The following is a 17,737-nucleotide window of genomic DNA, read 5'->3' on the forward strand; positions in this document are numbered from 1 at the left end:
GACCCTAATTTACGAAACATATACACACAGTGATATGTGACTATATGTCATACATTTTTATGTACAGTATGTACAGTATGTTTTATGTGGACCCCAGAACGAGTAGCTGCTACATTGTTAGCAGCTAATGGGGATCCGAATAAAGGAATAAAGTCTCATTGAGAGCGACAAAAAACACTTGATGGCAGTGATTGCCTCTAAAGGTTGTGTAACAAATATTAGGTTAAGGTTCCCATCATTTTTGTCCATGCCATGTTCATTTGTTTTATCAAAATATGTTAAAAAAGCAAAGCCTGATTCTATTAAATATTGAATCTTATTTATTTCAGGTTCACCTATCAGGGACAACGCACACTAATAATACATAAAAGTAAAATGTGCTAGAATTAGCCTGGAGGCTATTTTCATCCGCTGTCCCTGGACTGGTGGTATGAGGTCACTCTAAAAAGAGATTAAACGATTACGCTATCAATAATACATACAGATTTGGCGCTATACAATAAATAATATGAATAAATGATGGTGCATGCCAATTACTTTGTCAGTTTCAAGTTATTTCAAAGGAGGGGTACTAACAAGTACGTCTGTAACTTCTATTTACTTCTATCAAAATAGAATCACACGCGCTGACTGACCGTGGGAACAAGTTTATTTCTATTTCGTCTCATGTACAGAAATAATCAATATACAGTTTACAAACAACTGACCAGATTTATGAAGCAAATGATTTACTGGACAGGATGAAGGCCTACAGTTCAGTCCTCTCCACCCTCATGAGTATTTGTACTCAAAACTCCAACAAAGTGGTTCGACAGGTTCAGTGTAGTGTGTCTTCTCGGGGACACTTTCTCTACTGAGAAAACAGATTTTCTCACGGTAAACAAAAAACAAGCAAGGGAAGCCACAATTTGCACAACTCATCATTACAAATTCCATATATGGTCCCAAACAGAAGTACATTTACAGCAGGGGACACAACAGTTCAGTAGGAATCGTTTCATGGCGTCATGGTTTTCTTCAGACTTTGAATTACATCACATTTTCAGTTTGAAGAGTAGGCGACTTACACAGGCTTATGAACAGCGAGCAAATGGTGAAAAGGACCAACAAGTCAGCGTGACTTTTATACAAGCCTTCACTTCATAATCAAACATGTTACTCTGCAAGAAAACATAAAAACATCTTCAAGTTATCTAAACTGGTGAGCTTTTTATCTGCTAGATGACACAATTAAGTTCACAGTTGGTGATGCGTCGTAGGCAGTGATGATGCTGAGGATTCAGCTGGAGCGTGTTGATCAGTATGTTGTCGTTGTAAACATTTACGACCGGAAGTGAATTTTGTTAGAACTAGATTAAGGGGAAAAAAAAAGTCAGTGTATCTTCATATAACCGAGTTCATTTTGGCAACACGATTCAAAGCATCACATTTTTGTGCCAAACATCCTGCATCAATTTTCAAAAGAAGGGTTTCATCAAAAAACACCCTATTCTACATGTTACATGCACGTCGTATACACATAAAATCTCATATAGTTCATCATACCATTTACAAGTTTGGTGAAAAAGAGGATAGATACAAGAAATTAAGATATTAAAGGACGTAATAGCCGCAAGAAAAGTTGTCAGTTTTTTGGCAGCGATGCTCCCCAGAGTGATGCGTTGCTGTTATTACCACAATGCAGTGTGCTTATTAGTGCCTGGTGACGACTAACTGCATTTTAAAAAAGGGACCTGCATGCCTATCACTGGATCCTATGTGAAAGAAGGCACTTACAGGAGAGAAGTGGTGCAGGCCCTGGCTGAAAACAACCCCTGTGGATCTCAGTAGAATATTAAACAGGTTAAGTCTTCAAGTAAAGTGGTTCTTTTTCTGTTTAGACTTACCCACGTTTCTTGGCAATTAGGGGTTGTCTTATACGCAGCAGCCCAAAGAACTGTGGGGGGCTTTTGGTGCCTTCATACATTCATATGCATGCAACCTTTCTAAACCCAAATGGTCTTTCAAATGTCTGGGAAACTATTTACACAACAGGAAACCATCTCTGTTGACTAAACAACAACAGGAGAAAGGCAGAAAGTCCAAATTTTGGCAATAAATCACTAACAGAGAGGATGCCAGAATGATAATGCTCAACATTTCAACTTAATACTATCTGAATAAGTAATATGAACACATGAACACAGCACAGCAAGAAGAGGAAATCAAGTAGATCCCTGAAGGAGCAAAATGCAAGTCGCAGGTTGGACTTTATAGATTGTATTTAGGGCTGCAACCAATGATTATTTTCAGTCGATTAATCTGTTGATTATTTTTTCAATTAATTGATTAGTTGTTTAGTCTATAAAATTTCATAAAATGAAAAATTACGATCAGTGTTTCCAAAAGCCCAAGATAATGTCCTCAAATGTCTTGTTTTGTTCACAACTTAAAGAAATTCAGTTTACTGTCCAAGAGGAGAGAAGAAACTAGAACATATTCACATTTAACAAGCTGGAATCAGAGAAATTTTACTTTTTTTCTTGATTCTCAAAATACTTGGTGATTAATGTAATAGTTGACAACTAATCGATTAATCTTTGCAGCTCTAATTGCATTATCCATTCACAGGGGTAAAAAAAAAAAAAGATAAGTTCCCTTCAAATTCAAGCTTTGGGAAGCTGTTTCCTTTGAAAGAAAACTTTTTCTAGTTACAGTTTTGGGCAGAGGAGTAGTCAAGGAAAACAGGTGCACATCTTCTACCTTCTATATGAGCCTTTGTGTAGTTTAAGTCCAAGGAAGGAAATCTAATTCACCTAAACAACCATCAATCCCGTAAAAAATGTCATCCACTTCCAAATACTTGGCAAGTAACAATCAATCAATTATTAAATCATTAGTAAGTGCTTTATTGTTATATTTTGCTCTATAAAATGGCTATTTCCACAGTCAGTCTATGCAACGGCTCAGACGATGGTTCAGTGATGTGATAGATGATAGAATTCACAATAAACTGGATACGTTTCAGTACACAATAGATCATCTCAGTGGGATCCAGTGAGATTAACTGAAAGTGAGACTACGAGAGTAATCAGAAAGTGCAAAAGCACCTCACTAGAAACACAAAGGTCAAACAACAACCTGAAAATGGACCAGTGAAACATGGTTGTGCTTATCGTGATCTCTCTCGGTGAAAACTTCAAACTCTTCTCCCATGATTGTTGTGGGAAGATTCCCCCCTTTTGAAAAGAAGCGTTCGGTAAGTTCAAAAAAACAGCTCACTTCCTGGGGTGGAAGACCATGAGAGGCCTGTCTTCAATCTTCTGCCAGGGGCTCTTCTTGTTCCCGTCTTTGTCGTCGGGATCGTCCTCGGGACTGGTCAAGGAGTCGCGGCGGTTCTCGCTGTTGCTGCTGCGGCTGCTGTTCACGCGGCTGCGTCCTCGCCTGGGGATGGTGGATCCTCGGGAGGACGGACCTTCGTCGAGAAGAGGGGTGAGGGAGTTCTCCTCAGGTGAGACCGGGCGTCCCTCGCTGCTGCTGGGCTCGCTGTGGTCGGGGTACGCCAACTTGGAGTAACACTTCCCCCCACTGCTGCTAACGCCGTGGCCCTTCCGTCCTCCCGTCCCCCAACGCTCGTCTTTACCCTTCCTGTTCATTGCCGACTTGCGTTCTTGGGACTCCAGAGGCGGTTCGAGGTTGACGTCTCGTCCAGCGCTGCTGGGACCCCCCAAGAATCCCCCAACGCCTCCGCCACTGAGGTCATTCCCAGCATCTATGTAGGAGTGGCGCACGTGAGCGTTGTTACGTCCATCCAGGGAGATGAACCACGCCCTTGGGTGCTGTTTAACACCCAACTCCAGTAGCTTCTTCTCAGTCAGAGCCTGCAGTTCGCCGTTCATCTGAGCCATGGTGGAGTCGTTGAAGAGCACCGGGATGGTCACCGGTCCGCCAGAGGAGTCGGATGCCCAGCTCGGATCCTCCGAGTCGTCGCCTTGGGAGCCACCTTGCTGCTGCTGTTGGCCTTGTTTCTGGGAGTGGTGGTGATGGTGAGGCTGGCCTCCTCCTGCGCCATCTTTATCTTGGTCCTTCTGGTCCTTGCCATCTTTGGGATACTCGGAGGGCAGGCGCATGTAGTGTGCTGGGATGACCAGGGTCGGCACCATGCTCCGGTACATGTTCTCCTTCATCTGGTCGATGGAGCTGCAGAAGATGATCTGACCTGGCTGGGTGTTGAGGGAGGTGGGTCTGGCAAGGCTGTCTGCAGCTGCTGCCGAATATTCGGGAGGTTTGTCAGACTGGCTTGGCACGTAGCCTTGAAAGCGAGGTGGGGACGGGGGATCAGAGGAGTACCCTCGGTTGTCGTTGGCGAGCTGGTGTCGGTGATATTCAGACTCTTTGCCCTCCATAGGGCTGTAGCTCCGGTTGTAGTCTTCATGCAGCAGAGGGTTGTCCAGGTTGTTGGTCTCTGTGGCGCGTGTAACCTTCATGGGGAAGCTTTCACCCCTTTGGGGACCTGAAATATTTTTTCCCTTTGCGTGTCGCAGCATGTGAGCTGGAACATGCTTGGTTAAGTCCTCCCGTGAACTCTGGTAGTCTCGAGATGGGGACATTTCAGATTTGTCAATTGAAGGGCCAGACTCAACGTGGCCGCCACAGATCAGATTTAGGCGCGAAGTGGATGTGCCCTGGTCTCTCTTTGCCCCATTTAGATTGGAAGTGTGGACTTTCCCTTGCTGCCGTCGAGGTTTCAAACACTTCCGCCTAAAAGGTAAAGAGACACTGAAGGTCAGAAATGAAAGAAACACCTTTAATCTGCTGGGGATTACAATACGAGTCGGATCTAATGAGAGCCTAAAGTCACCACCAAAATCACCGTTATTTTTGCTATTAATAGAAGCCTAAATCTGAGACCTGCGCCTACGCTCCCCACACCTGCAGTAGTAGAGTAGCACACAGAGCAGGATGAGCACCAGCAGGGCCAGCGAGCCTAGGATGGAGAGCAGGAACAGGGTGTGGTAGGTGGTGATGTCCCTCAAGCCTGGATGAGACAAACCCAATCCTGCAAGACAATTCATGGCAGAAAGACGTCTGGATCATTGGGTTAGTGCGTCTCTCAGTGATCTGATATCCCCACCACCCTGTCTGTGGCACTCAGCCTCAAGCCCATTGCTTCCCACTGAGGGTGTAAATCTTTACAGTGTGGCTCATTTATGTGTTTTAAATAGTTTTTGGACAACAATGGAGCTCCATGGCACAAAGGAAGACGATATATCAAGCATTTATGATTATTATTGTGTTAACGACAACAAAAACAAAGAATATCACCAGCCTCATTCTCACTGAATGGGAGGGTTACATGATTTAACTTCTTCCAGAGACAAAATGTCATACTGTACTGTATATTTGATGCATCATGAGAATACCACCCGACAAATTGTTCCCTGTACTGATTTAAGCATGTTGTTATGGACTTATTTAAACTATGCAATGACGCCTGGCCTTCAGCACCAAACAGAACATTACAGTCTAAGTTTTTCTGTTTTTCCTCCAAGAGACATACAGGAACATCTGCTGGCACAGCAGCAACACTCAAGATGAAAAACAGCACAGGCAGCAGAGCAGGAGGGATTAGTTTTCCTTAGGTTTGTGGATAATTTAGGTGCACATATTTGGCAGGGGGTTTAAAGGGTCTTCCATCAAGAAAATGTTAAGTTTTTTAATATAAAATGCATTTTTACATCGTTTCGGACCATAATTATAACCATGTCTGTGTCTAAAATGTTGGAACAGCTAGAGCACATAAATAAGTAACACTCAAAAACCTTTAAGACAAAACTTGCTAATGAAGTCCAATGGGGACCAACTGCAATCTGAGAGATCTGAGAAAAGTCATTCAGTTATTTTTGATGCTCACGTTGATTTAACATTCATTCGGCTTAGATGGTGCCCAAAACGGCTGCACCTAAGTCTTATAATGGTAAGAAACACCCTGATTACAGTACCTGAAGATGAAGGGAAAGCAGCTAACCAGTATCCCATCTGAGGAACCACAACGTTCCACACAAACTGTGGGCCGTCCTTTTTGATGTAGCCCGTCCCGTTCCTAACCCACAGTCCTGCAGAAATGTAAAATATCATCACTGTTATTACATATGCCGCATAAAAAAATCTGATGCCTACATTACAGAAAGTACAGGAAAATATCTTTTACGTGCTACCCTTACCCGTCTTAGGCTGATACAGCCAAGCAGGAACACTTGTGGCCATCCTGTTGCGCGTGTCGGACGGCAGCGGCACCGAGACGTGGATCGGATCTGAGACCTGGATCTCACGGCCATTTTTGTCAAAGAGCTGAATGCTGATCACGGCCAAAGCTGTCAAGTCTGTCCACCCTGTTTCTGCACCTGACAAAGTCACCGATATTAGCTTTAACACGTCTGTTAAAAATCTGTAAAAATGTTGTTCTTGCAATCAGGATTTTTGAGGCAGATGCAAAGATGTTCACTCTTTCACTATTCAAACAATCAGTATTTGACTCTATAGTAAACAGTAAATATGAATAATAATTTTGTGGTGATTTATTGGGTGATCAGCAGACCCAAACTACAGTTTTCAGCGGTGATCCAGAATGAAAACCTGGGGGACGTTTTTTCTTCTTGGGGTGAAGAAGTGTTAACATTCTTCTTCTTTTATTCTATGTATTTTTAATCTGTTTAAAATCTGCAGAAAATTCTGCGTTCGCAGATTGCGTGTGGCCCTGGTGATCAGGTTTGGCGTACAAACGATGTTCCAGTTCATCCCAAAGAGGTCAGAGCTCTGTGCACCGTGCACGACAATCATCTTCTTTCACACCAAACTGGGAAAAACATTTCTTTATGGCTTTGTGCACTTTGAAATGAGATAGAGCCTTCCTTGAACTGCTGACACAAGTTGGGAGCTCACTATTGTATAAAATAGCATAGTGTGATGTAGCATTAAGATTTCCCTTCTATAGAAAAAAACATAGCCTGGATTAGGGCTGGGCGGTACCATGTGAATATCTTCACATCATCCGTAATATGGATATAATGACTAAGTGGGTATAGGCAATAATTGAACAGCTAGAACAGTCTGGTATGACATCAGTTTACTGTAATGCAGCCTTTAAAACCAGGAAAAGACACTTAAGCCATATCACGATATTACGATATCCAAAATCTAAGCCGATATCTAGTCTCATATCATACAATGATATGATATTGATATATTGTCCCCAGTAAAGTACACAAACGTACGTATCCACACACCTCCGGCCAGATACTAGATCATTCTCGACACCCACCTGAGCTGTTGGTCTCTTGGCCCAGGAGAAACGGGAAACCGCCAATCTCATACTGAGTCCTGGCCGTGGTCAGCGCAGCAGACAGCGCCGTGTAGTTGGAGTCGGACGGCAGCTGAAGGGATTTCCTCTGGAGCTGCACCAGCGGCTGGTTACGAGCTCCTGCAGAGAAACAATCCGTCTGTAAATCCTAAAACTAGCTCATGTCTTAAAGGTCCAACGTGTGGGAATTTCTCCCATCTAGCGTTGAGATCAGATATCGCAATCAACTCTCTCGCACCACGCATTTCAAAAGTACGTATTACAGCTACGGTAGCCTTCACACTTTTTTCTGACGACGCTCTTGCTCTTTTCAATATCCTTTTTTTTTAATACGTGTGGTCCTCCATGTTTCCTTCTTTAAACTTGCCGGCGCTGGGAAGCTACGATACCCATTAGCTGCATTAGCAGCAGCTGAGAGTTTATCATGTGACAGCGAAAACGCGAAAGGCGGAGCAGTATGTCCTGTATATCCCTTACCGGCTAACGTAGTTCAAGATGGAGCATGAATATGGAGCGTCTACCCCAAGGGGGTAAGCTTCGCTTCAGAACTCGAGCCAGCCATCGTGGTACAATTTATCGCAATGCAAAAATATTACGATATGTATCGTAGAGGTATGGCGATATTTTAATAAAAAAAATTAATTTCTTTTTTATTATTATTATTATTTTTTTTTTTACTACCACCATATAGGTGCTGACACGTACCAGACGGCAGAAAAGCCAGTCGAGATGATCAGTCGTGTCCCCGAGGTCCAAAAAACCATAGATATAGAACAATATGCAAAAAATGCCTCGGGACACATCAAAAAGACGAGAGGAGACGAGACGTAATACGCCTCCATAACAGCAGGCGGCGCTAATCTGTATTGTTGCCCAAGAAATGACAACCGGCAGCTGATTGGACGAATGCGTCACGTGGGTTTGTTTTCTCCGGATATTCCAAGGGGGTAAGCTTCGCTTCAGAACGCGAACCTTCGATGGCGCCATTTTGTTGCTACGAAGCGATCACCTCCTGTTAGCATTACACTGACCGCCATTTTTTTTTTACGTCACTTGACAGCGAATAACTTTACATCTGAAGCGTTTAAAGACTCTATTTGTCCGTTGTTTATTTATAAAGAAACACGACAACGTATAAAAGGCTCCATTACCTTGTACCTCACGTTATGGCTCCGTAGCAGACGTTTTTGTAAAAATAGGCTAACGATTGTGTCATAACCACGAGACTTACTGTCGCACAGTAGAGGAATCACCGTATAGTACTGGAGAAGCTCGCAGGCAGTTTCGACTTACATGAGCTGTTTAGGTTTAATTACTAATGTTAACTAGCATGTTAGTGATCAATAATTAGCCTGTGCCCATGTTATCTCCTTACATACACCTACAGTCTCCGTATCTGTAAGATTGGGAATGATTGAGATTTCTCTTGGCACAGCTACCAGAAGACTTACAACTTTCAGACACGTTGCTCACGTCACATTCTCTCAGTTGGAGGCTGCGCAGTAAAGCTGGCCATCACCGGAAAAGTGCTTCTAATAGCCTTCACTGGTCTCCGTCCAGAGCAACGGGGTCTATTGGTCCATTATATACTGTCTATGGTCTACCCCAGGTCATATAAAATGCGAATGTTAAATTTCAAGCCAATAGGAATACTTGGAATTGATGGTGGAGGTAAATATTCATGAAAAAGGACAAGTTGGTGAACGGGCAACACCGATTTTGATAATAAACAACTAAAAACGTTACACACTGGACCTTTTAATGTATCTTTGAAGGTGTAAGCATACGGGTATTTTAGTGAGTATGTTTACATGCACACCAATATTCCACTATTATTCGGAATATGACAATATTCCAAATTTGATACAGGTCATGTAAACAGCATATTCCATTTGGATATTCAGAATAAGGCCTTTTTTCCGAAGTTAGCATTTTCTTATTAAGACATGTGGGATATGCCGGTATTATTCGGGTTTAAGAGGCATTCGGAATATGCGTTTCAATCGTGGTTTTTAACCGCAGTTTGTGACTGTTTATGGCCTCTTGCCTGTTTACGTCTGAAGCGTGATTTATGCTTCTGCATTAAATCTACGCCGTGGCTACGTACATAGGAACGTGGAGACACTGACCCAACGCCATAGCCTTAAGTGCACCTCTTGAAAAATGTAACTACATAGCGTTGCATTTCCCCCCCAACTCATCTCCTGGTTCTCCTTCTCCATAAACAACATGAGATCAAGGAGAGGGTTAACTTCTCCTGCTCCATATTCCCCACCGTGGTCAGAAAGAACAGGGGAGACACTTTGTTTCTCTCACTACAAGTTTAGAGTCGCTACTCACTGCGAAGCTAATCACCATCATTCTCTCCCTCGCTCTACCACACACTCACGACACACACACACACACACACACACACACACACACACACACACACACACACACACACACACACACACACACACACACACACACACACACACATACGTCAGCCCTGCTATTCTCTTAAAGAGATGGACGCACACACCAACGGGCAAGTATAAACTTCAGGCCACTTACGTAGGCTACGGTGAAAGCTCTGCGTGCGCACAACCATAAATCACGCTTTACGGTCAGCTCTGTGCGTTGCTATGGTTACTTTACAGAAACCAACCAGCTAACACTTTGCAAGGCATGTGTTAGAGATGCATGCCCAACACACAAACACACATTATTTAAGACTTGGATATTAACAGGTTTTTGGATATGCACAAACATCGCAATGGTGACCTTTTCGAGATGCTGGTGGAAGGAATGAAAGAGGCACGCTGTGTTCACACAGTCAAACAAATCCACCACCCGTGGAAAACTTATTTTGCACGGCTACATGCAAACGGGAACATCAGTGGAATATTCACTTTCATTAGCCATGTAAACAGCTGAGTGTAGTCTTTTCTCGAAATAAGGGCAAAAACAGGACTATTATGTGCATGTAAACATAGTGAGTGAATTACAGATACCAAGGGAAATATAAAGAAGGAAAAGTATTGATGCCAGACTTTGGTGCCAGTTAGTTAACGGGGTGGCAACTCACTATAACCCACCATATATGTGTATTGTATTTGTGAAAAAATTAATTGAAAAAAAAGTACTCTGCTGCAGCTGTTGCTATGGTGAGTAGCAGCAAATAACACAGGGTCATCTAAATGTTAAGCAGTGAAATCTGTGAAGGCGTGAGTAGACACGCGGGAGAGGAGAGGGGTGCGAATCTATCGTCACGCTCTGCTGGAGACGCACTAATTTAAGATGTGATGACAGAAGAACTGTTGAAGGGGTCAAACTGACAGACCCCAAAATAGGACTAGCGTTACCCGACAGCTCTACATTTTTGTAAAACTCGCCGTTGTGATTCATCATTTGAAAACACTGGACGGATAAATTGTGCCTCGGTTCCTCGGAGTGAGCCAACGGGCCCTCGTAAATTCGAGGTGTGATGGGATAAGTGAGCCTGCACGCCTTATCATCAAACATTAAGGTTTCTTCAGAGAGAAATGTGTTGTTTTCTTTACCTGGTGACCCAGACAGCACCTGCAGCACGTCCTCGTACAGAATAAGTGTTCCTGGCCTCTGAACCAGCAGGTACAGGCTGACGGAGGCATACACTGGGGGAAAAAAGAGGAAGAAATGTAAATGAACTCAGCAGATATTAGGGCTGTGCAATTAATCAAAATGTAATCGTGATTATGATTTTGGCTCCCAACAATCACAAAAACAGAATAATCGAGAAAAACAATTATTTAGCTCATTACGTTTTGCAAGTAAACTCTTATTTTCTCTTGTGTTGTGAATGAAAAAATGAAGTTTCAATAGGAAAAGTATTAAGGCAAATTTCACAGATGTGTTTTTTTTACTGTTAATTTATTTAACTTTTCCCACTTTTTTTTAAGTTCAATAAATGCAACATCTTTCCAGAAGTTAACGAGTAATCGTGTCAAATTATCGTGATTTCAATATTGACGGAAATAATCGTGATTATATTTTTTTTCCATAATCGAGGAGCCCTAGCAGATATTTAAACGTGTAACAACAACAATGCAGAGACTTGATTTCTCTTTAATACCCGTTTTATCACCATGTCAGCCAACTTATAGTAAAGTTTCAGTTTTCTCAAGTCAAATATTTGAAATAAATGATTGATAAACACAAAATGAAACTGGAACATGTACAGGAGTTTAGTAGCCTGGATGCCATTTGAGGTCGGGAAGTTGGGTCTGGACTTGATCCGTTGTGGATCAACTCTTCTCGAACCAGAGCTGTTCGGACCAATCAGATTGTCAGGGCGGGCTTTATATGATGATGGACAGATGATCAACAGTAACGTAATCAACCACGTCACCAAAAAGCCCAAGATGACGTTCTCAAATGTCTTGTTTTGTCCTCAACTCTAAGATATTCCGTTTACTGTCACAGAGGAGAGAAGAAACTAGAACAATATTCACATTTAACAAGCTGGAATCAGAGAATTTGTTACTTTTTTTTCCCAACAACTAATTCAAACTAATGACTGAATTGACAACTAATCGATTAATCTTTGTGGCTCTCGCTGAGTTGAACGGTTCATTTTCCTTTAACTTTAAGGACAAATAACTCAACTTTTATTGTATTCAACTTAAATGGTAACTTTCAATCTATTGGCATTCATATGAATGTCACTGAAACAAAAGTGCTCTTCACGTTTAACAAACTGCATGTTCTTCCTTACGGGGGATGCGGCTGGAGTGCCAGGGCACAGAGTTGGTGACGTAGTCTGGTTTGGAGGCTGTGATGATGACCCATGTTCCGGGGCGGTACAGGAAGCTGACTCTCAGGACGCCATCGCTGCCGGCCCTGCTGGACGCCAAGACGGTGTGGTTGCTATGGACTTCCACCTGAGCGTCCACCAGCGGTGACAGGTCGCTGTTGTCGAACACCTGGACTTTTATTTGCACCTCTGGAAGAGCACAAAGACAGAGAGGTACAGTTACTTTGCATTAAGAAGGAAACAGTTAGTGATTAACTAGTCTATATATCGACGAGGTTTTAACTTCCGGGATTGTTCAGGTGCCGCGGGAAATCCCGCCGGATGTCCTTCATTTTCGGCCGGATGTACGTTACCTTCAACTTTCTTTGTTGTTTGTTGTGATTTTAAACTAGCTAGACTATCTGTCCAGTCTGAGTTTTCTGTTGCTAAAACTAAAACAACTTTTCAACGTAAACGCGTTCCACCAAAACACGTTCCTTCCCGAGGCCGTTTTGCCGTTTGACGGCCGTTTGTCTTTCAGCCCCAGAACATTTTGTTTCTTGCCTTGCCTCTTGGACAGCTAGATGTGGGTCACGCTGGGGGATGTTTCCATGGATACACGCTGCTGACTCTTGTTGTTGCTGCCTCCTCACTCGGCTCAGTTCAGTTCATGTAGCACTACACGAGCTGTCGCCCTCTAAACCCTCCACGCCTCTAATGACAAACCCCTCCATGCAAAACGCACTAATGGCTGCATTCAGATCATAAACAGCGTGTGTGTGTGTGTGTGTGTGTGTGTGTGTGTGTCCATACCCATTGTGTGTGTGTGTAAATGCTTACATGCATTACCATAATTGGTTCAATAAAAGCTCCCTTATGTGTGTGTGTGTGTGTGTGTGAGCGTGAGAGAGAGAGAGAGCGAGAGAGAGAGTGTGTGTGTGAGAGAGAGAGAGAGAGAGAGCGTGAAGTGGATTTCCTCAATCTGGGCTTGAAGCAGCTCCATTGACAGAAACACTGAGAGACACAGTGTCACATCAAGAGTCTGGGAACTCTCCCACTCACAGAGCCTGAATATAAATTCAGCTGAGATCAAGTGGAGTGTAAACCCTCCGAAAACTCAGACAAATCCTTGGAACTTAAATTCACTAGGGCTGCAACTAACGATCATTTTCATTGTTGATTAATCTGTTGCTGATTTTCTCCATTAATCGAGTTGTTTGGTCTATAAAATGGTAAAATGTCAAATGTCTTGTTTTGTCCACAACTCAAAGATATTCAGTTTACTGTCACGGAGGAGTGATTAAAAAAAATGACCAGTCCCTCCAGAAAAACACGATTATGCGATCGCATAATTCAATGCATAATCAGCCAATCAGCATTTTTTTAAATATGCCGCATTTCCGCGCAAAATATGCGGGGCTTGCATGATTTCATAATCCCCATATTTTCATTACAAAAAAGTCACATAATATATCTTAAGAGAAAGTTGAAAAATGTTGCGATTACTTCACACAAGAGCAGCCATTTTCCCCTGTTGCCATGGGAACGTTATGAAGTGACGTAATTACGCGACGTGAACATCATCGAAAAGCACGGTGTTGGGGGATCACTTTTTTTTCTCTTTTTCATCAAACTGCAATTGTTGCAATTGCATGGCATAAAATTGCATATTCCATCGCATTTTTTTTTTTTTTTGCCCACAACAATCAAAAATTAATTTAGTTGACAACTAATCAATTAATCTTTGCAGCTCTAAAATTCACACTGTGGTTTTTCAAAGTCAGAGAGAAGAAACTGATATTTAGTAAGAATTTAGTCATTTAACTTTTATGTTTTGCCCTTTTCTTTAAATACTGTATAATCAACAGTTACTGCACCTTTGACTGCTACACATCATCACTGGTTTCTAAGAGCACAATAGGGTTGCAGCTATTGATTATTTTCATCATCCATTCATCTGCTGATTGTTTTCTCGAATTATTTAATTGTTTAGTTTAAAAAATATCAGGAAAGAGTGAAAAGCAACCCCCCAAAATTCAGTGTACTTTCATAGACAGATCAAGAAAACCAGCAATTATTCACCTCCGACGGGCTGGAAGTGGTGAGTCTTTGGCTTTACTGGTTAAAAATAAAAAAATAAAAAATCACTTCAGTAAAAAAAATCGATTAGCAGAATAGTTGCTGATTGAATTGTCTGATCAATGAACAGCTGATGATGCCGATTTCTTAAGGAGATAATTACGTCACGTACACTGTTAGAAAAGTCCGTAGAAATGCTGACTGATTTTTTGATTAACAGAAATGTCCATTAAAGAGACAGAGGATACACTTTAAATTTTTGAGAATTTTCCATTTTTGGATTAACACAAATGTCCATAAATTTAACGGAAAAGATACTGGTCATTTTCTGCCAGGACATTATCCGTTGTTTTAACGTTTTTTTCTTAAAGTGCAGGGCTGGAATATATTAATATTATATCGACCGATATACGAGGCTAGATATTGTCTTAGATTTTGGATATCGTAATATGACATACGTGTTGTTTTTTCCTGGTTTTAAAGGCTGCATTACAGTAAAGTGATGTCATTTTCTGAACTTACCAGACTCAAGTCAAGTAAAGTCAAGTTTATTTCATCCATATAAATGGAAATTACAGTGCTCGTACCCAACATAATGCCCATAAAAAGATAGAGCATACAATACAATACATAAATACAGTACAGAAATTATAAAATGTACGTTTAAAGTGCTTGTTGTGCTGTCTGATAGCCTGAGGTATAAAAGAGAGAGAGCATACCGCTTAGTTTGTGTCACAAGAGGCCTTAGCCTATCACTACGTTCCATCTACGACTGTTCTAGCTGTTCTATTTATTTGCCTTTACCCACTTAGTCATTATATCCACATTATTTAATCAAACTCTCTTTGTGTTAATATTTTGTGAAAGCACCAATAGTCAACCCTTCAATATCGCTGCAATATTGACATCAATGTCTTTGATCAAAAACTAGGGATGGATCGATTATTGGGCCCCTTTTTTGGGCAGTTTTCAGATTACCTGTATCTGCGTTTTATTTGCCCTATAACTGATAAAGTTAATGAATTCAAAAGTGCGCTACGTTGGCTCGGCTACAGCTCTGAGTCTGTCCCTCTGCTTCGGTTTCTCTCACCACTGAGTCTGACTTAATGTTTGATCTTTTTCCTTAAGGCCCGGCTCTTACTTCACAATATCTCGCGAGTTGTTGCAGCTCAGGAGAGGAACATCTGAGCTGTTCAGACACACCTCTGAGGCATCGATTAATTGAGGATTTAATCAGTCGAGCAGCAGCTGGAGAGCAAAATTAAATAGTTTGGTCTTCAAACAACTTCATTTTCTGCATTCTGGTGAATTTTTCTGCAACGATTTCTTCCTTTTCTGCATCAAGTTTTGGTGCAAATGTCTTTAGGTTTAGGTCTTTAGGGGTGGGTTGCACTGGCCAGTTCTGATTATTGGGGGGGGGGGGAGGGGTGTGTGGGGGGGTGTGTAACAGAAATCCTGTTTCCTGCCTCAGCACTCGGCCACCCCGCGACAAGTAAAGTACACTTAAAGGATCAAAAGTAGGGATGTAACAATGCATCTCGAATCGGTAAAAAATCTGTATAAATGTGAAAAAAATGAAAAACTAAAATTGTTTGACTTCAGACGTCACTCAGCTTCTTAGTTCATCAATTTGAACAGATTTTTTTTCTTATTTTAGTTATTGTAATGTGGGATTTGTTTAAGAAACTGAATTATTAATTTCTTATGTAATGTTTGTGATAAAATACAATGTCTGTTGCACTTTTGATAAGAGGACACATCTGTTGTTTTTATATACACATCTGTTGTTTATATATATATATATATATATAAAAACTGTGGCTCAGGTGGTAGAGCAGTCTTCTACCAATCGGACGGCCGGTGGTTGGATCCCTGGCCCTGCAGTCTACGTGTCGAAGCGGTGAAGTGTCCTTGGGTAAGACACTGAACCCCGAATTGCTGCCGGAGCTCTGCCATCGGTGTGTGAATGTTAACTGGAAGTCGATGCTAAATGAGATGCAATGTCATTTTTTCAGTCATTTGTCTGCAGCTCATTCTGTATTAAAAATAATCGTGAGAAGAAAGAAAAAATTGCATCGTGAATCGTATCAAATTGGGACTTGCGTGTATTGTTACATCCCTAGTTGATCGTGTGTTTTGTTTGTAGGCCTACTGTAAAGTACAGCTGACACAGACAAATACAGTGCAGTTAAAAGTACAACATGTCCCTTTAAAATGTAACTAAAAGTACACTTAGTTACAGTCAGGCAGGGTCTGTCTGTGACCATCCATGCAGCCTAAAATAGCTTGAAGCATGCATAATGCAATGTAATTACATAATGTCCTTCAAAATGCACACCATAACATAAACACTGCAGCTTTTAATTAAAGCTGCTGCTGCATCGACATTCATGTTTGTATTCATGCAAAAAAAATAATGAATTTATGGGGCTTTATGAAAACACAACGTGTGTGTGGTCTTAGAGGCTGAACCATATCCACCCTGGTTTCTCTCTCATTGTTGTTCAAAGCAGAAACACAAGAGACAGCAGGGCCTGTGTTTCAGCACGTTAGGCCTGACATTACAGACAGACTGTTTAAGGCCCTTAACACAGATCTCACACCACACATCTGAACACAATCACAGCGCACACACGAGCGGGGCCCACCACGTTGATATTAGTGAATCGATAAGCCATCAAACTAACATAATCAAGCGGATACGATGAGAGAATCCATCCTTTAAAATCCATCTCCTTTTTAGACGGAATGATACAGTATCAGAGTGCAGCGGTGCAAAGAACCGACGTTTTTTTTTTTTTCGCCAAAAGCCATAAAAATGCAACCACTCCCATCTCCTCATTGTGCTGCATCCCCCCGTATTGGCGAGCTTACCAAATGCTCCCTGATCTGGAAGAGATTTGGCCAGCGCCTCCCGGACCGCGCCGATCCAGACGAACAGGAGCAAACGAGAGATGGAGCTGGCTGGCATCCTTGCAACTACATCTCTAGTCCCAGCTCGGCGGCCGTGTGTCCATATTTCTCACCCAGGCAGCAGTTTCTCTCTTTCACTCCTCAGACATTTAGCTTGGAGCGGTGCTGAGATGCTGCCGTGCCGTCTCTGTGTGTGTGGGCTTCGCCTTGTTTTTATTGTCTGAGCTGGAGAGGAAAAGTGTCCGACGTTTCCCTCTGCTGATCTCAAGTGGAACAGCGACTCGACTGCTTCTTACTCTGCACTACACTGTTCCTAATATGTATTTTAAGACCGTGATAAACAGTCTGCCATGTCAGGATGCATGGGAAATTAATTTAGAAACGCTAAAAACACATTTTTAAATGTTTACAGAAAACATTTGCCCAGATGTGACCAGTGTAATGTAACAAAGTATATTTACTCTATCAGTGGTGGAAAAAGTACTCAACTTTGCTTAAAGGTCCCATGTGATGTTCATTTTCAGGTTCATACTTGTATTTTGGGTTTCTACCAGAACATATTTACATGCTTTAATGTTGAAAATGCACTTTATTTTAAGTCATACTGTCTGTCTGAATATATCTGTAGTCACCATCTGTCTGAAACGCTC

At 41.9% G+C, this 17,737-nt stretch overlaps 1 protein-coding gene across 3 annotated transcripts; it reads right to left on the reverse strand.

The window, feature by feature from the left end:
* Nucleotides 1-2,564: 2,564 nt before the first annotated feature.
* Nucleotides 2,565-17,361, reverse strand: fam171a2b (family with sequence similarity 171 member A2b). Of its 3 annotated transcripts, none has more exons than XM_028567788.1 (8): nucleotides 17,049-17,361; nucleotides 12,078-12,305; nucleotides 10,885-10,977; nucleotides 7,301-7,459; nucleotides 6,204-6,377; nucleotides 5,982-6,095; nucleotides 4,891-5,038; nucleotides 2,565-4,740 (listed from the first exon to the last, which is right to left on the reverse strand). In XM_028567788.1, the coding sequence occupies exons 1-8, from the start codon at nucleotides 17,143-17,145 to the stop codon at nucleotides 3,258-3,260; spliced, it is 2,496 nt and encodes an 831-aa protein (XP_028423589.1). In that variant the 5' UTR covers nucleotides 17,146-17,361; the 3' UTR covers nucleotides 2,565-3,257. The 3 variants fall into 3 exon arrangements, with proteins under 3 accessions (XP_028423589.1, XP_028423588.1, XP_028423590.1); XM_028567787.1 differs by having other exon boundaries at nucleotides 6,204-6,383; nucleotides 17,049-17,360; XM_028567789.1 differs by having other exon boundaries at nucleotides 4,912-5,038; nucleotides 6,204-6,383; nucleotides 17,049-17,359.
* Nucleotides 17,362-17,737: the final 376 nt, after the last annotated feature.

This window comes from Perca flavescens, chromosome 21, assembly GCF_004354835.1.
Source record: "Perca flavescens isolate YP-PL-M2 chromosome 21, PFLA_1.0, whole genome shotgun sequence".
NCBI classification, from domain to species: domain Eukaryota; kingdom Metazoa; phylum Chordata; class Actinopteri; order Perciformes; family Percidae; genus Perca; species Perca flavescens.

What these genes read in the sequence shown, in the direction of transcription:
- fam171a2b (XM_028567787.1), bottom strand. Translation starts at nt 17,145, where the DNA reads ATGCCAGCCAGCTCCATCTCTCGTTTGCTCCTGTTCGTCTGGATCGGC. An exon ending in TCCAGATCAGGGAGCATTTG is followed by an intron (nt 12,306 to 17,048) that starts GTAAGCTCGCCA and finishes GTGCTCTTCCAG; the next exon opens with AGGTGCAAATAAAAGTCCAG. An exon ending in GCTGTATCAGCCTAAGACGG is followed by an intron (nt 6,096 to 6,203) that starts GTAAGGGTAGCA and finishes ACATTTCTGCAG; the next exon opens with GACTGTGGGTTAGGAACGGG.